The following is a 23,691-nucleotide window of genomic DNA, read 5'->3' on the forward strand; positions in this document are numbered from 1 at the left end:
TCCTCTCTTCTTTCATCTTGAATTGTTTCATAAGACAAAGAGGCTGCAGAAAGTGCTGAAGATTGAATGACTGTCTGTATTTGTGTTATTTATTTATTGTTCATTTGACTCCAAGATGGCACTGCAAGAGTGGCTGCCTTGACAGCACCTCCCGTATTTTGTTTTTCTACTTCTTCTTTTCCTTCCCTCTTCCTTTCATCACTTTGCTGCTGTGAAATGTAAATGTTTCCAGTGTGAGAATAATAAAGGTTTATCTAATTGAATGTAAACTAATCTACCTGCAGGTGTACGTAGTCGTAGTCTTCCATCCAGCTTTTCACACACTTTTCGCTGTGGTTCATGTTGTCCTTGTCCTGGCTAGAGGGCACCGGGAAGGGTTTGGTCTGGCCCCCGTAGGTGTCGCTGTCTGACGAGGGCGATGTGAGCGGGTGGCTCATGTTGTCGTCGGGCGTGCTCCCGCTGGAGAAGGAACCCTCCATGTGCGTCCGTCTGAACAGCAACTCGGCACTGTTCCCTATCGTGGAGGCCAACTGCTTGGCGTCGTCCGGCACGGTTCTGGAGACCATGACGAAACGGTCCAGCTCGTCGCTCTTGTTGTGATGCTTGCCGGCGGCGGAAGAGGCCAATGCGTTTAGCGCCCAGCTGCTATTCTCCAAGACTTGGTAGATCTGCAGGAGTATCTGCTGAGAGTCCTCTAAGCGTCCCAGTTGCCTCCTCATCTTGCTGTGAAGGGTGGAGTCGGAAAGGGCCGTCGCGTTGGCCGCAGCCCCTTTCCCGAATACGATAAAGTCCCCCAGAGACGCTCGGACCTTGTCCAGGATCGTGCGGACCTCGTTGGCGTGGCGCTCCATGAAAGGAAAGGTCCTCCAGTGCGGGGATGCCGCCATGGAATGCAAAGCCCCCACCGAGACCTCCACAGCCTGCTGCAGACGATACAACCTCTGGACCGCCGTGTCCACGTCCAGGACCAGGCGGCCCTCCGAGCCGGTTCCCGTGGAGGACGATGACGTGGACATGGTGCTTCGCGTGCTACCCGTGCTGGAAAACGACAGGCGGTTGATGCCGTCGGACGCGTCGGCGACGGCTCGCGATTCCTGGACGGGGACGTCGTACACTCCCTTGTCCCTATCGGCGGGCGAGTTTCTGTGCTGCGAGAGCTGCATGCCTCTCGGGATGTCGTAGACGTCGCTGGGCGAGACCGCCCCGACGGACAGGAGGGCCGTCGGAGGTACGTCGTAGATACCCTCGTTGCTGTTCTGCAGCTGATGGCCGGCGGCCTCCGCGCTGGCAGGGAAGTCGTAAACGGACTGATCATTCTTTGCACTTTTGGCGAGGGTGGGCGGGGGGACGTCGTAGATGCCCTCTTGCATCTGTTTGAGAGGCTGCGGGAAATCATAGGTGTCCTCCTGCTGGCCGGCGTTGGCTCTGCACGGTGGCACCGAGTAAACCTGAAGGGTCAAGGACAGGCATGATGTTTACATTTGGGGATAAACAGTCGCTCTTGTGTCTGTGTAGGATCGTACAGGAGTGGTCCAGCGATGAAAAGGTTTCTTCAGCCGTCATCTGTACTTCTTGTCGGACGTATTGCTCCTCATCCGAAGAGCTACATCAGCAAACTAAAGTTGTGCTGGTAACTCTGGCCTTATATATATCCTTAATGGACAGTCCACTGCTGCCCCCAACCTGAGAGCAGGGACCTAGCAGAGCGGAGGTCTGGTACCGCCACCTCTGTCCGTAAGGCCAGAGTTACCAGCACAACTTTAGTTCGCTGACGAAGCTCTTCGGATGAGGAGTGAAACGTCTGACACCTTCAAAGAACTACAGATAACGGCTGAAGAAACCCTTTCATCAGCCGCTCTTATGATTGCCATGAAAATTGCAACAGCGTTGAATTTATACCCTGTCCTCTACTTGAAAGCACACACATTTCACAGAAAATGGTGAAAAGGAAAAATAATCCCCACTATTATAAAAATGCGCTTATGAAATATTGAGTTTTAGGACTACATAAACATTCAATGCAGACTCTTCTTTCATCACAAAAAAAAAGTTATGGGACTGAGTTTGATGGGTGTGGAGTTATCTGAGATTGAAATGGGGGTGGCTAGTCAAAAGGCACATGCTGCCCCCTCGTGGAAGGGGGAAAAAAAAAAAACACTGCCAGAGGTCTGACCAGTGCTTTGCCAGCACCCAAACAAGAAAAAACTAAACCCAAACAAATTGGGGTATGGCGCTCCGCGTCATGCTTTTCAATTCCCAAATAAATCCGAGAATGGCAGTCAATGAGTTAATAAGCTACGAAGCCCGCCATATTTCTGCTTCGAAGAAGCAAACGGTTGGACATCTGCCTAAGGAAAAAAAAAAAAAAACAGTTGAAGCTGTGGAAAGTCAAGGGTTTTGTTTTGCATTTTCCCATAGACGCTTGAGACAGACTAAAACCACACTCATGGAGTTTTGGTTCAACGCCTCTGGCAAGCGAAGCTTATATTCAGCGCCACCGCAAAAATGTCATTAATGTGACGTTGAGCGTATGATTAATTAATCCGCGCCAAATGTGACAAACGCCAGCGACCGTGTTAACAACTTGAAAATCGCCGCTTCCAGGGTTGTTTCTTCCTTCCCGAAAAGCAAATCTCTCTCTGTCGGGAGTATTTTATTACCGCTTGCAAAGAAGGAGGGACGTCGTAAACGTCTTGTCCTTGCGTCCTGAGGTCGGCTTGAGATGGGGGTACGTCGTAGATATCCTGGTTGCGTGTAGCTCCGTGCTGTCCGAGGTATGGTGAGCCTAACATTTGACCGGGCGGAACGTCATAAACCTGAAAAAAGGAACACAAACATTATTATTATTATTATTAATATTATTTGATTTTTTTGATTGATGTTTGATTTTTTATTATTTTTTAATTTATTTTTTATTTTTGTATTTATTATTGCTATTTGTTATTATTATTTCATCATCATTATCAATTATTATCATTATTATCATTATTTTTTATTATTATTATTATTATTATTATATTTTTCAGGCTTTTGCCATATTTGCTGCTGTTTTGCGCTCATTTGGTTTTTGTCTCCATCTCTTCTAAACAGTTCCTTGCGCCAACCGATCATCTCCCTCCAGTCTTGTTCAGGTGTGCCTCATTTTTTCAGTCAGTCCACTGCCTTTCTTGTTTAAGCGTGACATGGATGTTTCCCTTTTTATTTCTCAATATTAGCACTATCAGAAATGTAATTTTAACATTTTCAACTTGACAGGGTGTCTTCAATTCCCGACGTTCTCGACCAACGCCTTTTCCGGAATGCCACGTGATGAACCAACCAGTTCTGGTGAACGGGCCGAACACAGGAGTTAAAGTAAGGATTTATTTTCTTTCGATTTGTGTTTGTTGTATTAGCATCACTGAGCGAAAACCAAACGGTAGAGCTGCGTGTGTCTATTTTCATTGCCGTACGTGATTGAGGGCTGATTATCGTTGTCGTTCACGCAATAAATAATAAATAAATGAATAAAAACAAATGAATGCATCAATGAAGGAACAAATGAATACATAAAAAAATAAATGGATAAACAAATAAATGAATATATTAATAAATGAATGAATAAATAAATATTGAAGAAAGAGAAGAATAAATCAATATAAATAAATGAATGAATGGCCTGGGAACGTCTCGGGATCTGCCAAGCTGGAAGAATTGGCTGGGGAGAGGGAAGTCTTGGCTTCCCTCCTGAAGCTGCTGCCCCCGCGACTCGATCCCGCATAATATGGATGGATAAATGAACAAATGAATGAATAAATAAATAAATAAATAAATACATGAATAAAGGAATGAAGAAATGACTTCATAAAAAATAAATGAATGAAGGAATAAATTAAGAAATGAATGAATAAATGAATGCATTAATGAATGAATACATGAATGGATAAATAAATATAAAATAAATAAATGAACAAATGAATAAATAAATAAATGAATAAATTAATGAATGTGAATGAATACACAAATAAATGAATAAAGATTGAACAAAGAAAAAATGAATAAATATAAAATAAAGAAATGAACAAATACATGAATACATAAACAAGTGAATAAATCAATGAATGAATCAATAAATATTGAAGAGGAAAATAAATAAACAAATAAATACATAAAAAACACTCCCAAATTCCCCCCCAAAAATACATTAGACTTTTTTTCTGACATGCTGCAAACCAAATGGTTAAATATATCATTATTAGTCTCTAAACAAACTTCCTTCACCTCGATTGAATTTTTTTTTTTTCCTCTCCACATATGATGATGTTGTTCACAGAGAAAACTTAACCTAGTGCGTGGCAAAAGAAAAGGACACCTACCCCTTGTGATCTACTGGGTGGGACATCGTAAAGGTCCTGTTGGTTATGCTGGCCCGGACTGTAGGTGTACGACTGTCCCACTCTGGTAGGGGTCACCACCTGTCCAATCACAGAAGGGAGAAGTACAAATAATGAGAGCCGCTGTCTAAAAATGGCACCCTGTTTACGGCGGGGGGCCATGACAAATGCTGAACATTTGCAAACATGGCCGCCCGCCACTCAAGAGTCCAGTTTGTAGTTGAAAAGTGAACTCCTAAAAGCTTCTGACGGCGTCGTGGAAAAATCTGCGCGAGTCAGTCGCAGTGAGGACGTCAATTAGGTGTTGTGCGAACCGAAAGGTAAAAATACAGAGACGGACGGCTTTTAGTGAACTCTATTTTTTTTTTTGAAGGTGTTTTGCAGTGATTTCGGTTGTGGTTTTATGATATACTTTAAATGGATGATGCAACCCGAATAAAAGTTTAACGCTATGCTGGAGACTGACTTTGAGCATAATGACATGATTACTGCTTGGAAAGCAAACCATCTTTGCTAGCTTCTTTTGGACCAGTGACTTTTTATTTTTTGCCTCGTTCCTTTTCTTTCCTTTAAATCTGACATCTATTGGCCTTTCCTGTCAGTGCTGATCAGTCCTTCCACACCTCCTAATCCCACTTTTTCCACCCCCACCCCCGCTCCTCCCGACACACTGCTGTCTCGTATCCCCTAAAAGCAAAGTCGCAGACCTCCTCGCTGCGTCAGACAGACATAGGAATTCTGGGAATGTCCTTCTCTGGGCCCACGACTGCTTTTTTTTCTTCTCCACCCCCACTTGCTACCTTCGCCTCGCTGGAACGAGCAAGGTTCATGACTGAGTTTGTGAAAAGGAATTAGTACGAATGCTAGCAGTGGAGAAAGGTCTCCCAAGTTGAGCATTCACTCTTCTTGAGTCATCGTTAAGCCGACTTACTATCTTAAATAGCATCTGCAATAATAATAAAAATAATACATTAAATTTATAAGCGCCTTTCAAAACTCTCAAGGTCACTTTTCAGTCACAGGATATTTTTTTTCTCTCTGTGAGCAGTGGCAGCCACACGCGCCAGTGATCACTCAACTCGGAAGTAACTCAAATAGAGTTACTTAAAGCAAGCTAGCTAACAAATAGATAACTAGCTAGATAGCTAGCTACCCAGCACGGAATGGGCTTAATGTTTCAGGGTAAGCAGAAGCGGGTTGAGCGGGAAAGGGGGGGAGCACTGGTCTGTTAAAGCGATTTATGAAAACAAAACAAAAAAGTCAACGGGAACGGGGGGGGGGGGGGGGGTAGTGAGGGAACAGTGAGGAATGGAAAGTAGGAGTATGTTGCTGAGTATGGAAAGGAATGTCATTCAACGTTGGGAGTCCAAAGCAACGTTCATATGGTTCCAATCAGTCCCGAGTCGAACAAGCTCGAGGTGATTTAAGGTGTTCATTGCTAGCATACCTGCCCACGCAGGCGGCGGCCGGTGGCTCACAAGTGAAATGTACACCGAGGCTGAAATAAACCAGCCGAGGAATAAATAGATGGGGCTGCTTCTCGCTCTTCTCACGCACCCGTCGGTCAGAGACTCCCCAAATCCCCCCCAAACAGTTGAACAAAAGTAGCATTTGCGATCATGTTTGCTTAATGTTATTCCAATGGAAGGTAATGGACTGCTAACATGGCGCCGGGTGACTTCAGTGTCTTGATTCGATCATCTTAAAAACACTCCAAAGATAGAGAAAGACGTATTTTCCTTCACTCCATACACATTCCTTGCGCCTTGTATGTTTCTACCTTTTTCAAAAACCCAACACCAGATTTTACTATCTTCTTTTTACCTTTTTATCATGATGACTTTGGTAGCATCTTCGTGTGGCTAATTAGATGGGCCTGACTGAACCGCACGCTCGACTCTGACTTGACTTTGAGCTTGCTGAGCACATAGCATAGCATGCTGCGCGCATAGCATAATTGCTAAAATATCAATCACAGCGATGGCCAGACCTCTGGCAATATTTTGTCCCTTCCACAAGGGGGTAGCATTTGCCTTTTTTTCCATGTTAGCGCTGTTAAAGTGCCATACAAACCCATATGTATGTATTGCATTGCCTTTTGTACAGCCACCCTCATTACAAGATCTGATAACTCAAGACCCATATAACTTAGGAATGAACCCCTTTTCTCTGATGAAAGAAGGGAGTCTAAGGTTTTTTTTTACGCTGCATTGAATGTTTATGTAGTCCTAACACGCAATATTGTCTGGGTCTTGGAACTCCAGTGACAATGACAAAAACCCTGTTACTGGAGTGGACACAATATGTATTGTATTGTATTTTGTACAGCTGCCCTCATTTCAAACCCATACTCCTGACCCATATAATTTAGGAATTAACTCATTTTTTTCTGATGAAAGAAGAGAGTCTAAGGGTTCTAACGCCGGATTGAATGTTTATGTAGTCCTAAAACTCAATATTCTGTGGGTCCTGCAATTTGAGTGAAAATGACAAAAGCCCTGGCACTGGAGTGGACACATTATTGCATATTGTCTGGCAGTGACTGAGTTAAAGGTCATGTTCAGCCCCGCGGGTTGAATGTGTGTGCGTTGGCGATAAGAGGATATCTGGATTCAGCTGCCACACGCAGATGGCACCAAGGTGTTCGCTTTAAGGCCCCCGTTGACCTTTTTGCGCAGGTACGCGTCATCGCCTGAGAGGACTAGCGCACCGTTCATTTATTCCACTCATCTCCTCCCTCTTGTTTACCCAGTTCGCTGTTGCGCAGAGGGCAGGTCGGCCTCTGTCATAATTGGTGCTGTAAATATTTACCAGTTCCAAAGAGAGTGGTGCTGCACCCCCTTTTTTGTCAGTACAAAAAAAAAAAACAGGCAAGACAATGACATCATGAATAGCCTCCCCGAGCGACCGGACAAACATTTGCTCCCACTAAGGTGATAGGCTGTCAGGATTCCTTCATGGGGGAGGCAACGCAAACTGTGTGACTCAAACGGGATTAGATTTACACCGGTGACCAGAGGAGCTAAACCCTTGCGTGGCGCTGAATGAGTCACGGCCCTCCTGCTGTTGGCTTAGCACATTGGCAGGCTCGAGTTTTTGGCAGGTCGAACATTTTAAGACGCATCGGAGCCCATGTCGTCCTATCATCCACGATTTCTGAATGAGCTTTCTGGAAGCCTTTTTTGGATTTTACTGACTGCATTGCAAACTCTTCTCTGTCTGGTAACCCAAAGATTCACGCTTTTGTTTTTCTCATGCTTGGGTATCAATAAAGTGCTGGACAAACCTCTGACAGTGTTTTTTCCCTTCCAAGAGGGGGCAGCATTTGCCTTTTGTCCATGTTAGAGTTTTGTTCCAGCTTTAGCTGTTGTTAAAGCGCTATATAAATCAATATGTATGTATTGTATTTTGTACTACTGCCGCCCATTTCAAGCTCAGATAACTCCAGAACCATATACCTTAGGAATTAACTCTTTTTCTGATGAAAGAAGAGAGTCTCAGGTTTCTTATGCTGCATTGGATGTTTATGTAGTCCTAAAAGTCAATATTCTCTCGGTCTTGGAACTCGAGTGACAATGACAAAAACCCTGTTACTGGAGTGGACACATTTTTGCACATCGTCTGGCAGTGAATGAGTTAATCCTGATCTCTCCTCCTATCTGGAGGTCTCACAAAGCTTCTAAGACGCACCATCGGGCGCACACGCAATGACATCAGTTCCGTTTAAGAGTACAACTTTTATGGCAGCAGGGAGTGTTTGATGAATCACTGCGCATAAACTATCTCCGCCGCGACAGCTCAGAGTTATCCCCCCCCCCCCCCCCCCCCGGATGGGAAAAGCCAATTATCCCAAGTAATGAAGTATTTAATCCGATAGCTAACCCAAACGAACGAGGCAACAAATGAGGAGGATCATCTTTCATCCGTTTCGGATCAAAGTGACTTCTCAATCCATCGGAATGTGAAAAGACGACGCGTCGTTCCCGGGAGAAAAAAGGGGAATAGTGTTAATGATCTTTCATTGCATACAACAACAAAAAGCTATTTTCAAGGCTACCATTGTGACACGCTCGGGGTTAAAAACCACACGTCAACTCAAGTTCTAGGCAGGGACCATTAGACAATTCCACAGACAAGACACCCAATAGGTCAAATCATTGTTTGTCTTGTAAAAAAATTTCCAGCAGAGCATTTCCTTTCATCCAGACTCACTTTGCTTTATGACTCATTTACGAGGCGCGCTGCTCTAAAGCTTCAAGGAGCAAAGTCCTCTTGGAATGCAAACCGGCCCTCAGATTTAATTTTGTTATTTATTTTATGCTACAACTTGATTTATGAGTTTTACCCCTCGGTTACAGCGATTGATCACGTCAGAAACAACGATTCGAGCGTTTGATGAAACAGACGTGCTCCAGGGAAGCTAAAAAAATGATCATCGGGGTAAAAACGAACGAGCCATTCCCATACACACCCAACCCCACGCGGTCACTATTCCAAGCGCGGCTTCACCGCGGTGAGCGACACGCCCTCGCAGGCCGTTAAATCATTATTGATACGCTACCTCGATATTTTTGGGTTTGTTCGTCCCGCATACAGACGCTCCCCACCTTACGAACGAGGTACATTCCGAGTGGTCGTTCGTAAGGTGAATTAGTTCGTAAGTTGCTTCAGTGCTATATTTTGTATGGAATGTATGTTTAAGTCAAACACTGAACGGGGAAGTATAAAACACAGACGCTTAACAGTCGTAAAATAAATGCACACCTTACTGAAGCAAATTCAGGAATTACGTGCCAGCAGCCATTATTTTTGTTATGCATCGCGTCCTCCTGGAGTGTCAACTGGGAAGGGAGATTTGCTATCCGCCTACATGCTCTACACTACACAATAGTAAGCGAGCTCGGCATACTGTACCCGCAAAAATGTTCGTATGTACCATTATTCGTAACTCGAATGTTCGTAAGTTGGGGAGTGTCTGTATCTTTAACGGCGCTCGGGGAAGACATTAGATCTACGGGTATGACGGGTGGGGGAAATGGAGGAAATGCCCATACAAGGAGCCAAGCTCTTGGGGTCAGGAAGTGAGCAATGAATAGGCAGTCTGGTAGGCGTAGATAAGACGCTTGACCGAAGTCTTTGAACTCTGAACCCAACCCATCTTTGAAAACTGTGACCTCAGAGCGGGAGGGACTCTGAGGCAGCATGGAGTCAAACAAGACACACCTTTCACGACGCAAGCAGAGAAAGGGGAAACTTGAGAAGTAAGCACAATGGCTTCTTTTCTTTTGGGCCAGAGTCTCAAGGCTTCCTTGATAAGGGTCAGTCAAGGACAAAGCTTGACATCAAAACCAAACCAAAACCCCAACGTGCCTTTCTACACCAAAAAGCCCCAGACCACATGAAGGGAAAATAGGCGGTTACCAATCTGGATGTGCGTCGTGCAGACCGGAGAACAAATTTGGGAGGAAATAACAAAGTATGGCCGGTTGGTTCAGAGAGCAAAAAAATTGGACCTGAGCAACAGCTACTCAAATTTAAAGTCTGCTTATTTTCGTCGCCGTTGAAAAGCGATCCGCACTACTCAATTAGGTTGCGCTTCATGTGCTCATTTCGTCTGTCTCATGTGGGTGAATGTGCAAAACAAATAAAAAACATAGAAGAGAAATCAATGTGATTTGGAGGTTCAAAATAACTCTTACTGAACAGCAGACTTACAAAATAAAAGAAGAATTCTTGAACCATGACGGCCAAAATCAACTTGCACCGTTTCCAAATCCGGCCTGTTGCTATTTCATGCCCGACGGTGAGACGTCGTAGCAAAACAACAGAGCCTTGTCCGGATTCCTAACAATACACAAACTAAACCTCAAGGAGAAAATTCATTTGCATGTGACGCACTTATCGCGACACAAAAAAAATCAAATTCCATTATGCTGATATTGCACAAGGAAAAATGACCTATCCGAGGTTTCATATAATCTCTTCTCCTTCCATGATTACGGCGCAAAACACGCTGTCGGTGGAAGCGTGTTTAATTTTCCATCAAAGCCTTTGTTAAACCTCACAATGGAAAATGGTTTGTTACTATGTTTTTGGCGGGGGTCAGGTGTGGTTTGTTTGCATATTTGAGTGTACTTGTGTTTGACTGACGTGTCCCCTTTGTTATCACATGTGCATTGCAGAGCCCGTGGTGTTAACCCACTTGGGTGCTCACCTGGGCTCATTTAAATGCTAACCAAACTGAATTTACTCATCAAAGGAAAACAACCCTAAAGGCACCAAAAGCTCATTCAACGTTATGATTAATGTCTCCTGAAGTGCTCGATAAATCACGTCCAAGATGGCGCCCGAGTAGGCAGCCTTCTTGCAACCGTTCTTTTCATTTTAGCTGTTAGCATTTTCGATTGCAGTGATTCATTTCCCACTTTTTATGCATACACTATATTTTAGCGAAACCCAAGAAAAATTACATGCTGTGCAAGTTAAAAAAAAAAATAAAATCAGGCAATATAACAACCATAGCGATGACTAACTCTCGCGGCTATATACCGTCAGTGACCAAGCTAAATGCTATGCGCCTGCTAGTGAGCCGTAACCCAACAATTAAATGTCGAAAAAAAAAAGTTTTTAAATACGGCTGAGCTCCTCTCCTCCCCTCCCCTTCCTCAAAAATGCCTTTGTGCAGTTTTTCTTTTCCCATCACTGCACTGATTCCCTCGGCCTCTGTGGCTTTAACTGGCTCTGCTACGCACAATGCAGCCAAACGGGAGTCCTTGCACAAAAAAAAACCACTACGCTGCTGTGCGGTAAACACCAGACCCGGCACACCCAAGTCCACATTTGTCACGGCAGACCCGTAATCTCTCCGACATATTGGCTCTTCCACTTGTTCAATGATGGGAGTGGAACACAATGGTGCACATGTCATGTCCTATTGCATCTATATGCCCACCCTTGCGAATGGAGGCCACACCCAATATTTGATTTTTTTTTTAAATCTCCACAGAAAAGCCTCCTGGGATCAATCAAAGCGGGTTTGGCACAGTTTTGTGGCATTCTTATTGCGTGATTCTTTACTTGGCTTCTCTGCTGCTCCTCCAGAGGTCTTTTTTTTTCCAGTGCAATGTTCATTTTCAAAACATGGAACGATAAACCTGGTTCCAACTTAGGTTTCCAGACGGGGATTGTCATGTTTGTAAATAGTGTATCATTATAACAGGACAATTTACTGGCAACACCAAACTCTAAAGTTGGACTGAAAAGGACCGTTCACAAGCATTTTGAATGGCCCTTTTGCATTATTCATTTAATTTTAAAAAAAGTTTTAAAGATAACATTTTTTGTTGGCTATTAACTCATTCAATGCCAGATAAAAAAATGTGTCCACTCCAGTGCCAGGGTTTTTGTCATTTTCACTCAAATTCCAGAACCCACAGAATATTGAGTTTTAGGACTACATAAACATTCAATGCAACATAAGAAATCTTAAAAACGAGTTAATTCCCATATTATATGGCTCTGGAGTTATCTGAGCTTGAAATGGGGACGGCTGTACAAAATACAATACAATACATATTGATTTATATAGCGCTTTAACAACAGCTGAAGTTGTAACAAAGCGCCAACATGGACACAAGGCAAATACTGCCCACTCGTGGAGGGCAAAAAAACATTGGCAGAGGTCTGACCAGCGCTTTATCTGCAGTTTTCAATTCCCAAATAAATTTGGGAATGGCAGTGAATCAGTTAAATGTGAATTTGTTTTATTCACATGGCAACAAAGTCCCAAAATATAGTCGTGTTCCACTGCAAAGGTTTGTTGTAATATCACCATTCACCACTTGATGGCATATATGGCGTAGCTGCGCTTTTTCTATACTGCAACCTGAGTCAGACTAAGTTTTTGGCAGATTTTGAATAACACGTGGGACAACCCTAGAACCTGAAAAGTATTGGAATTCATGTTAGTTTGTGTCATTGTTCAATTGCTATGTTGTTGAAGGCTGCATTTTTAATGCCAGAATTGATTAATGAATTTGATTTTTGTCATGTTGGGAAGTGTGTGGTCCTATGTGCCTTCCTTCTTTCAGTTATGCTGACATCAAAGTTACCCCAAAAACCAGTTACTTGCTATGCACCTGTGCTGGAGTTAAGAATCAACTGCGAAAGGAAAGCTCACATCATCGTCTCTCACCTTGCTCGGTGTGTTATCAGCAGCTAATGCGCTCCTCGGTGGCACTTGATAGACATCTTGTCCAGCGGGCACCTGGTAGATGCTCTGCTGCTGTGGACTCAGCACGGAAGGCGGAACCTGGTACAGGTTCTGAGCCCCCGATCCGGCTTTCTGCTGGAAACTGGAGCTTTGGAGTGGCGACTGTGCCGCGGCAGAGGCGCCGGCGGCCGGCGACTGGGCCTCAAACTTTGGCCCAATGAGCAGCTTGAGGCGGTTGCCGGGGGCGATGCCTTGGCGGCCATGCAGAGAGCAGAGCCACCAGCCTTCCAGGCCGCCGGTGTTCTGTTCAATCACGGTCAGGATGTCCCCTTTCCGGAAGGCCAGCTCCTCCGGGGACTCGGGCATGTTGTCATACAACGCTTTGGCCATTAGGTTCTGCGGAAAGACAAAAAAAAATGTTTACCGAGAACCTTTAACTCATTCACTGCCAGACGTGTGCAAAAATGTGTCCACTCCAGTGCCAGGGTTTTTGTCATTGTGACTCGAATTCCAGAACCCACAGACTATTGAGTTTTAGGACCACATAAACATCCAATGCAGCGTAAGAAACTTTAAACTGTCCTCTTCCATCAGAAAAAAAAGTTAATTCCAAAATAATATGTATCTGGAGTTATATGAACTTGAAATGAGGGTGGCTGTCCAAAATACAATGCAATACATACATATTGGTTTATATAGCGCTTTAACAATAGTTGTAACAAAGCGCTAACATGGACAAAATGTAGATGCTGCCCCCTCGTGGAAGGGAAAAAGCATTGCCAGAGGCCATGGCCAGCACTTTATCACCTCCCAAGCATGAAAAAAACCGAACAAATTTGGAAATAGCGCTCTACGTCATAGTTTCTCCCAAATAAATTTGTGAATGGCAGTGAACGAGTTAATCGCTCGGTTTTTAACATTTACGCTATCGTGTCAGCAAACTTCAAATTACAATGCAGATAGCATTGGCCCGCAGCTCTCCGCCAGATGTCTTTCAAACAAATCTCAACCTGACTGGATTTTCTCAGCTTGCGCCCGGCTTCGGGGCATGATGCCGTGTTCCGGCCAGCGGGGGGGTTGTTAGGTATAATGAGTCGAACAGGCAGATTTTGGTGATAGCACATGCCCCCGTAGTGCACCGCTGCCGTGTTTTAGAGAGGCACTTGCTGCTAATTGCCACATTAAATGCACCGTTATCCTTTTTGGGGCTGGTTATGCCTGGAAAGAATCAACTTGGCGTGCATGGGGCTTGCTCGCCCACTGAAAAACGGATCTTTTGATTGTAACGTGACCTTGAGAGTATTGAAAGGCGCTTATAAATGAAATGTATTAGTATTATAATTATTATACTGACACATGAACAGATACTGTCTTAGGCGCACAAAGTTGTGACAACATAGTCTGAATTGAATACCGTTTTCATTTTTACAGATTATAGTGTTCCGGGAAGACCCTACACCCTTTATTTATTCATTTTAAACTAAATTGGACAGTTTGTGTCCATGCTAAGAGCATGTTTCAGGCATGTTGAAAGTTGTTTGATACTGTCAGTTATTCCTTACCAAACTACAAGCAGGATTTTTTGGATCTTGCTCAGGGCCTTTGAAAACAATTAAACCAACTGAAATTGTCCAAAACATCGATGGCAAACTCATTCAGGGGGAACTAAGAGGTCCCGCCTATCCACTTATTGATTAAATAATTGATTAGGAAGCTAGTCTCAAAGCCTTTTGGCTTTAAATTTTGTGTCAGATTGTCTTCAGTCCATGAAAACATCACTGATGGTCTGCCCTGTTTTTTTTTAAAAACTCATTCACTGCCAGATGAAAATATATCCTCTCCAGTGCCAGGGTTTTTGTCATTTTCACTCAAATTGCAGGACCCACAGCATATTGAGTTTTAGGACTACATAAATGTTTAATGCAACGTAACAAACCTTCGACTCTCTTCTTTCATCAGAAAAAAAACGTTATCTGGGTCTTGAGTTATCTGATCTTGAAATGGAGGCAGCTGTCCAAAAGGCAAATTCTGCCCCCTCGTGGAAGGGAAAAAACACTGCCAGAGGTCTGACCAGTGCTTTCTCGGCTTTTACTGGTCGCTGAGTCTCATATTGTATCCGACAAACAATTTCCTTGCTTGTTATCAAGTCTTTTACTTTCCGGTTACGTCATGTGAGAGCCAGGAAGTTCGCTTTGAGGTTCTTTCTTCTGTAATTTGACGTTTCTCCCTGCTTGGCCTTCCTCCTGGCCTGTATCAAAACAGTTCCCACGTGAACCTCTGACGTCTTGTGAACACTGCCATCTCTCAATGTGCTTCTGGTCCACTTCAGCTATTGTCTAAGTGCGCTGTCAGCACCATTACCCGCCAACACCTGACACACCCACGTGTACCCCCACCCGACGACCCACTAGCTGGACCTGCGCCGCGTTCGATCGCGACCTATGAGGTCACCCTCATCCATGAGGAGCGGGATTTGACTCTCTGCCTGTTCTGACCGTTTAACGTCGCCGGGTAAAGTCATCCATGAGGAGAGATAAAGGTCTTTTCTGTACTCCCGACTGTGTTAACTCTTATTTGTGCTCAAAGGGCATTTCAAGATGCTTTCTGTATTGTCGTTAGCCAGCTGTAGTTTAGCGTGTAGCCGGCTGATGCAGCCGAGATAAATCACACCCCAGTCACAAGAACAATGCGCACCAGACTCCTTTGTTTATTCCTTTTGTCTCTTTTTAATTACAGTGATTGTCCTGAAAGTGCGGACGGAACTCTCGTCTTAAGCCATATCGTGCAGTCAGAGTCATCAAAAGAAAATGTTAAACTATTTCCAGCCGTAAAAGAGACGTCGCATCAATAATTTTGAAATCCCTTTCTGCAAGTGGGGCTATCGAGACCATCTCTGCTTCCCGTCTATTCTTTCTCCCTTTTTGGGGGTCATTGCGAGGCGTGATTTTATCCCACGTGACTCTGGGCTTTGGAAACAACGTCTGCAATACATTTATGCAAAGCTAATCACATCACAAGTCCCAGAGCAGATTAATGCATATATTGACTGGCCTGTTTGTTTATTTCATCCCCACCCCGTCTCTTATTTAAGAGCTCAAAATGGAACTTAATATAATCCTCATGCTTTACACAAGATGGCTTGAATAGAAAATGCTTATTGCGGTAGTTTTGTTCGAGGCCTGAAAGCTCCAGAAGAGAATATGCCACACATGCTGCTGTCGTAGAATTCCTGTAATCTTTTAAAGAAATGCAACCGACAAAAGAACAAGAAAATCATTGTAAAACCCCAGAATGAAAATTTAGGTCGCGGTCAGTTGAAAATGTAGGTCGCGGTTGATTTTCTTTTCGTCAGATGTCCAGATTTTACTCCAGGGCTCCCCCCTTCAGTTGCGAAGTATACTGTCATAACAAACTGCATAGAACGCTGATCCGAGTCTGAACGTCAGGATTGACACTCGCAATAACTCTGCACGTCAATCAATATTGGACAAACCTTTCTCAGTAGGGTTAGCATGATAGCAATAATTTGCTTGTGCCCTTTGGTGGTGCAAGAAAGAATCACATCATGAAATACTCCGGTATTGGTTACTGTATCTGTCACGGTCTCAGTTGTATTGAACTTAATCTTCTAATACTTTTCAAAAAAGTTGGACTTGGATTTACCTTTATTAGTGTGGCAGGTGAGAAATTTACATTTCACGGGCACAAGTTTGTTCGGGTTTTCAGTTTTTTTGCCGATAAAGCGCTGGTCAGACCTCTGGCAATGTTTTTCTCTTGCAGCATTTGACTTTTGCACAGCCGCCCCCATTTCAAGCTCAGATAACTCCAGACTCATGTAATTTAGGAATTAGCTCTTTTTTTCTGATGAAAGAAGAGGGTGGAGACATTTTTGCACGTCTAGCAGTGAATGAGTTAAATGTAGTTTTTATTGTCCTATATCAGGGTGATATGAGATAACCTTTAGTCGTTTCACATACGCGTTACAATAGCTTCCATTAGATTATATAAAATATTTTTGGAAAGAAAAACATTAAGGCTAACTATGCTGCTACTGTTTTTTGGAATAAAAAGTTTGATAACCACCGTGATCAAATATTCAGCCTTGCCACGATTGCAATTTAGGTCAGTCATAATGCTGCATGATGATAACGTCATGCTGCTATCAACTCATTTTTGCAGCAAACGTTGTGATTGAATCAGTCCAAAGAGAGTAGACAAACACGTTCATAACCTCTTGTGGTAAATCTCCACACGGATTTATGCCGTTAGGAGGTACGAAGGAATAATGGCTGCTTTCAAACGGCCAGGAAATGTTCATCACCCATGGCTTTGATTTGATTAAAAGCCCAAGATAAAAGCATGAATGCAAATTTGAATGGGCAGCATGGGAAGGGAAATGCAATAAAAGAGCCATTCAGATTTGCATCAGTCGGTTGTTTGTGAAAAATCAACGTCTCATGCGGATCCCGCTGTCATTCGGGCCCATGTAACTTACTATTAACCAAGGCGTCGCGTCGCTGACATAAACACAGATGAGTCACAACACCGTGACGCTGTTTTGCCATTGACGCTGCTGTAAACACACGTGTTTAGCATTTGGATGTGGGCCGGTGTGGGGTGGGAAGGGAAAGGAAGGGCGGCCGGGCGATCTTCTGCGAATCCCACCCACGGGTGTGAGCTGGGGAAGTTATCGCGTAAAGGTCAACGATGGGGCGCTACCGCTCCCTCAAGAAATGTATGACGCGTTTGTGGCTGTGATGAACCAATAAATAAATAAATAAATAAATTGGGGGGGGGGGGGGGCATGCCTCTTCGACATCAAGACGCTGCGCAGATAAGGCTCTCTGAGTCTGTAAGCTGATTGAAAATACAACAAGAAACGATATCCTTGACAAGAAAAGGACAAAAATAAATAATTTAACTCATTCACTGCCATTCGGGAATTGAAAATATGGCGAGGAGCGCCATTCTCGAATTTGTTTTTTTTCATGCTTGGGTGGCAATAAAGCGCTGGCCGTGGCCTCTGGCAATTGTTTTTTTTTCCTTCCACAAGGGGCAGCATTTCCCTTTTTTCCATGTTAGCGCTTTGTTCCAGCGTCAGCTATTGTTAATGTACTACATAAACCAGTATGTATTGTATTTTGACAGTTGCTCTTATTTCAAGCTCATATAACTCCAGACCCATGTCATTTAGGAATTAACTCTTTTTTTGTGATGAAAGAAGAGAGTCTAAGGTTTCTTACGCTGCATTGAATGTTGATGTAGTCTTAAAACTCAATATCCTGTGTGACAGTAGTACTCTTCAGTTTCTGCTTTGCTACTGCAATCCCTTTTCTGGGCTGACACCAATCTCCTGCCGTGCAGCAAAAAATAAAAAATAAAATAAATACAAATACTCCAGTCAGTGCGGTCAGAAGTAGTGCCGTTTTTAAAATTTGAAGCCCGAACCAGTTTCACATCTAACTCTTCCAACACATGGGAGTCATTTTCATTGGCCAGTTAGTGTCCCAGAAAGTCGGCCTTGTGAGATCCGGTATCTGAATCCTGTTTCAAACGCAACATATGCTTCCAGTACTGCCACCATAGAAAGTTGTGATGATACAACAAATAAACATTCTCCCTTGGCCCTGTCTTGAAAGATGAAATCTCGTCCTTTTGTCTCCCAAATCAATCGGCGTGCCAAGATCAAGCCAGACATAAAGCAAAAATTCGACCCCCCCCCACCTCCCACCCCAAGTCAACATCTGGTTAAGGCCTTGCGTGTTTTCATCAGTCGTAAGCACGCAACAGTGCAGAGCGGAACTGTCTGGCTATGCACCTGGATCACTGAACATAACCTAAAGATCCAGCTGTCTGACCCTCTCCGCCATGGCCCCCCGCCCCATCCCACCGCCGATCCCCTTTCTACGTACACAGACAGCGATGACTCATACAAGCTTTCTTTTCCATTGGTGTCTGGCCTCAACGCAGACTGTGTAAACCTCTGACCAATCCAAAAATAAAATCGCTCTTATGTAACTGCGATGCCCTTTTTGAAAAAAAAAGGGGGGGGCTTCACCTTTGCTGCCAGTTGGGAGTGCTCTGTGAGTTTGGGGCGCTTTTGGCTAGCCAGTTAAAAAGGACTTTGACTAAAGAAGCTCGCAAATACTCAAAATCCCCATCTGCTGTTGCGCAAAATGGTTCCTCACTACATGAAAGAGGACAAACAAACACCCCCCCCCCCCCCCCCCCCACCAGTAGAAAAAAAGTGCTCCACTCCAGCTGTGAGAATTCACCACTGTAACTTTGTCGAACGGGAGTGGAGGGTGGCAGGGGGAAGCAGCACACTCATATGGCCTGGTTCCACGCGGTTATATATAGAAAATAATTATGATAATGACGATAATGAGGACCTGATGACTTCTACCAGTCGTTCCTCAGAGTGAAAAGGCTGCTGCGGGTGAGAGCCAGTTCAAATAAATGGGCCGTGTGAAGGGTTCTGGGGAGGAAAGACTCATGGGAAGTGCTTCAATGCCCGGACTGCATGGTAATTTCTTCATTTGGGCATTTTTCAGGAAAATTTAACCTCCTGATTATAGCCTCTTTGCCTCTGCCAGTGGCTGTGTAGGAACATAATTATACAGCAGGCTCATTTTAACCGCAGATGACCAAAAAAAAGGGGGTGGGGGGTGGAAACCACAACATGGCTGTCCGCTGCAATCGTTGTGCATGGAATTAAACAACGAAACTTCCTGCATCACGTAGAACAGACAGTGACCTTTTATATAACAAGTCATGATTCAATTGCAAAATGGCTACAGTGCTTTGAAACGGTCCATAAAAAAAATCAATAGCTCATTCCAGCCTTGTGATTACTGCCACCGACTGACCATAAACACCTCACGTTGACATTTCAGGAATCCTTTAGGTGTATTTTGATTGACGTACCTCACCAATGGCAATACAGTCCAGATGTCGAGGTGGGATTTAGTAAAAACAGCGTTTGGGGAAGCCGACGTGCTAGCTCAAGATATGGAATACGTACAGTACGTTCAAGGTGGTGTTGTTTTTCTTTCGGAAAATGTTGCATGCCTTGGCTAAGTACACATTTCAAAATGACAAGGCTACAATTTCAACCACTCTGGGTTGACGTCAGTGGATTACAGACTAAAGCCACTTCAGGCCGTAAACCCAAATGATGATGAATACAAACTCCAGTGCAACACTTGAGGTTTTATTCAGTCACAGGAAGTGTTTGTGAAATGTCACAGTTAGGAGTGACTACTCCCCCGAACTCTTCTTCACCCTTCTTCCCAAGTCATTTTCTTGACGGAAATTGCTAGCTAGCTTGACGTGACCCTTCGCTGTTATAGGTATCGTCTCCATTCGTGATGCACTTCCCCGCCTCTGGCGAACCAGACCACTTACGACCTGCTGAAGCCTCCCGTTTCCCATCTTTTCCCGCCTTATGAGAATCTTTAAGCACAAGCTACAATCAGCTGTCCAGATAGTGCTCAAAATCGCTTTTCCTTCTATCTGAGTGAATGCTGCGCGAGCATGTTAAAGCTCTTTGTCTTCTGCCAAGACCTTCTTAGAACTCTTTGAATACCGAGAAGCAGCAGGGGGTAAAGATGTCTCTCAAATCCAAGTGCAAATGATGTCATATTAGACTTCTGCCAACTTGATGGGTTTTGTTTGGTTCCAAACACAGAACTTTGCCCTCATCAACCCGGACTATGTGATATTTCCTAAGAGTCTAGCAAGAAAAAAGTATTGGCAAAAGAGAAGAGGCGTATTATTTCCAAGCCCAAAGCCAAGGCCAAATGCTACCGTGGGTGCGTCTTTGTAGTCCCTGGAGACACAAACTAATCCCTCTGTGCGGAGGAGGCGGTTGGGGGCTATGAGCCAAGATCCGAAATCATCTTCATGGTATCATTGCACCTACATTGTGTATGTTGGAATTGCTAATGAGATGGAAATTCATTACGCTGTCTTGAAGATTTCACGCTAAAGGAAGATCTTGCAGAGAAAAAAAATAAATAATAAAACAAAACCAGGCTTGTTTCTCCCCACCCCTCTGAATAGAAGCCAGACAGTCCTTTTGTCCTTTTAGAAAAGAAGAGCCACCATCGCAATAAATCAATAAATAGCCCCAACAAGGGGTTAACCATCTTTAGAGATGACCCCTGCAAAATAGTTGGCATTCTTCAAGGGCTTCCTGATAATTATTTACGCCCAAAAGGTCAAAACGTGGAAATTATTCAAAACGTTTATTGCTGATGTTGTGCATACTTACAATTCAATCTGGCTCGTAATGTTGAAAGTTGCCTGACGGTGCAAATGCGCAGAGGGGGATGGTGGGAATTGTAGGATGGGGGTGGCGGTGGGTATTACCATGCATTTTCATTGAGGGAGAAGCTTTTTATGTTACCTTAAATGATAGATGGCCAAAAAAAATTGACTGGGAGCTAAAATGGAATTTTCACTCAAGTTTAAGGGGACCGAGGGACAAAGTTTAGTGTGTGAAAACATTCTTCAATGAATTGTTTCTGGCAACACAATGCCATTGAGGGACCAACTATGCGTGTCCTCTTGCTAGCCTCATTAACAACGCAAAGGGCCACTTTGAGAACAAAAAAAATAATCCTTTGCATCTTCTGGACGGCATTTCCAAGCGCAACGTCCTGGAATGTTCTCATTCTAACAGGGAGCTCCTCAACTTCGATCTTTCCCTTCCCTCCCCCCAAATCGCCAAACATGTCTAACTTTGCCCTTTCGTCGCCCCCCCCCCCCCCCCCCTTCCCCACAACTTCCTCTCCTTTTCACTTGCTGCAGCCCCTTTTCAGCATCGGGGATTCTCCTCCCACTCAGAACAATGTCCGCTTCGCCCTCCTCCAGCTATCCTTATACTTGGACCTTTGGACCGGTGCCTGGAAGTTGAACCCTTTAAAATAAATACGCAAATGAAATAAAAGGAAAACCATTTTGATCACTTGGGGCTGTGGAGCTATTTCAGCCACTGTGACCTCACTCGCAATGGCCCGTGGATGCATCAGTGGAATGTTTTCCACCAGAACAGTCTGAGCACTTGAAAGTACCCTAGGTGCCACACTCTGTTGAAACCCGCAGATCAGCCCTGCCCAAGGGATTTCTCCGCATTAATGGACCAATGGAAGAAAAGCCTTCTTGCGCCTGAGCATCTGTTCGGAAATCCTCTATGACAGACAACAAGTGACCAAGTAGCGCCGAGTTGGACTCCGTCTTAAACCCCCCATGTGTCATTGAAGCAGTGGCACATTCCTTCCTTCCCTTTCTATGCAAGGCTCATTACCCCGCCGCCCCACATTATATAACGTTGCTACCAGTGGTGGGTCGTGGATTTCATCGCTAGGCCTTCAGTAGTGCTCCGTCTGAATCAATCCAGACTGTAAAAAGTGTCCATTAGAAGGTATCATTAGCCAGAAATTAACTGACCGACTTAATGCTGTCCATTTTTTATTTAAAAGCCCGTATTGAAAATGGGTTGAACAGTAAATCTGCAACTCATTCCATTCTCCTCCTTCAGCCATTGTGGGTTGACAAAACCGCGATTAAATCAACAAATTTGCTTATGCAGCTCGCGACCAATACAGTATGCTAGCTCTGGCCAGTATGCTCTTATCAGTAGCGGCTAGTGAAACTCTGACGTTGACCAACGTCTTCAATAAGGCATTGGGGTACCCCTTTTGGGTTGCCAACTTCAACGAACTGATTGTGAAGGCGTCCAGGTAGATTTCTGACCTTGGTAACAAATGATGACTGAAATGTGATTGGTTAAATGCTTAAATACGAAAACACACATCTGGAAGCAGTGCAACACAGACTATTTGAAATTATTTCATAAGAATTCATGGACAAAATATAATTTACATCAGTCCGCGTTTCAGATACTCATAGGCTAGCAGAGAAGGCTTTGCAGACCTTTAAGGTCTTTTTGTCAATGTAAAGCCTCTTTACAAAGATCATGACTAATTCTTCCTTTTGGAGTTCTGATCTTGTTAAAACTGAATTGACTTCAAAATGAATTTTGGTCACGTTGATGTAGCGTTATGAGAATCTGTCACTCCTCAAAGTCCTTTGTGGGTTGTCATTTTATTATTTTATATTTATGACCTAGAAATAAGCAAATGACAAAAGACCAATCTGCACAGATTTGTATTGCCATTCTAGGAATGAAAGCGTCCTTGTGCTCCTTTCAAATAGATACCCGCTTCAAATCAACATCAGATGCTGTTTGCAGTACAGTAACGAATCACCCTCGGCCAGTATTTGGGGAAATAGGACGTCGTAAGCGAAGAGCGCCGGCTGCCTCATTTATCTTCAAAGGCAGAATGAAAAAAAGACAAACAAAGACGCGTCGACACAATTCTGCCTTAGTGACGTTGCACTCTGTGTCAGCTTCCTTCCTGCACGCAGATCAGCTCCCAAATACTTCTCTCCATCTGATTCATAAATATCCCAAAGTCCCCCTCGCAAATAATCGCAGACTGAACCCTGCTCTCAAGTGTATATTTAACAAACCGTGAGTCAGTCCCTGTGCACGCCCCCTAAAAAAAAAAAAAGGACAGACCCAGGCTGCCGCCGAGCAACAAGGGCAGCTTGACAAACAGCAACTTGAGAAAACAAGCCACAAAAAAACTGCAGCCCCCCCCCTGTCCGTCCTTGAAAGCCTCAGAATCACGCCGACATCTCGGGATAGATTCCTTACGTTAGTGCGGTGAGCCTGTGAGCTCATCTAATGAAGACCAGTGCTGTGTGCGACCACACGAAAATGACTGCGATTCTGTTCACCGATAATCTCGGTCTTGCGTCACAACGTTTTTGCTACGCAGCTAGTGGGAGTAGCACAGCAGAAGCAGTTTTGGATGAAACTCATTCACTGCCAGACATGTGCAAAAATGTGTCCACTCCAGTGCCAGGGCTTTTGTCATGGTCACTTGAATTCCAGAACATACAGAATATTTAGGACTGTTTTAGGACTGCATAAACATTCAATACAGCGTTAGAAGCCTTAGACTCTCTTCTTTCATCAGGAAAAAAAGTTAATTCCTAAATGATATGGTCTAGTTATATGAGCTTGAAATGAGG

General features: G+C 44.0%; 1 protein-coding gene and 1 long non-coding RNA gene across 2 annotated transcripts in view; one reads left to right on the top strand and one right to left on the bottom strand.

Annotated features, from left to right (window-relative positions):
- The window catches only part of LOC148883021 (uncharacterized), a 50,138-nt gene that overhangs the window by 6,410 nt on the left and 20,037 nt on the right, over window positions 1–23,691 (top strand). The window contains exons 4-5 of the long non-coding RNA XR_016118689.1: window positions 3,091–3,131; window positions 3,256–3,354. This is a non-coding gene — a long non-coding RNA (uncharacterized LOC148883021). The remainder of the gene's footprint in view (window positions 1–3,090; window positions 3,132–3,255; window positions 3,355–23,691) is intronic.
- nedd9 (neural precursor cell expressed, developmentally down-regulated 9) overlaps window positions 1–23,691 on the bottom strand; it is a 28,432-nt gene that overhangs the window by 3,510 nt on the left and 1,231 nt on the right. Inside the window, exons 2-5 of the mRNA XM_089023918.1 lie at window positions 12,568–12,981; window positions 4,356–4,454; window positions 2,661–2,816; window positions 279–1,448 (exon numbers count right to left, since the gene is read on the bottom strand). Of these exons, the coding sequence (XP_088880044.1) occupies window positions 279–1,448; window positions 2,661–2,816; window positions 4,356–4,454; window positions 12,568–12,981 (1,839 nt within the window). The remainder of the gene's footprint in view (window positions 1–278; window positions 1,449–2,660; window positions 2,817–4,355; window positions 4,455–12,567; window positions 12,982–23,691) is intronic.

The sequence above is a fragment of the Hippocampus bargibanti genome, linkage group LG20 (assembly GCF_051943395.1).
Source record: "Hippocampus bargibanti isolate YZ-2025 linkage group LG20, ASM5194339v1, whole genome shotgun sequence".
NCBI classification, from domain to species: Eukaryota; Metazoa; Chordata; class Actinopteri; order Syngnathiformes; family Syngnathidae; genus Hippocampus; species Hippocampus bargibanti.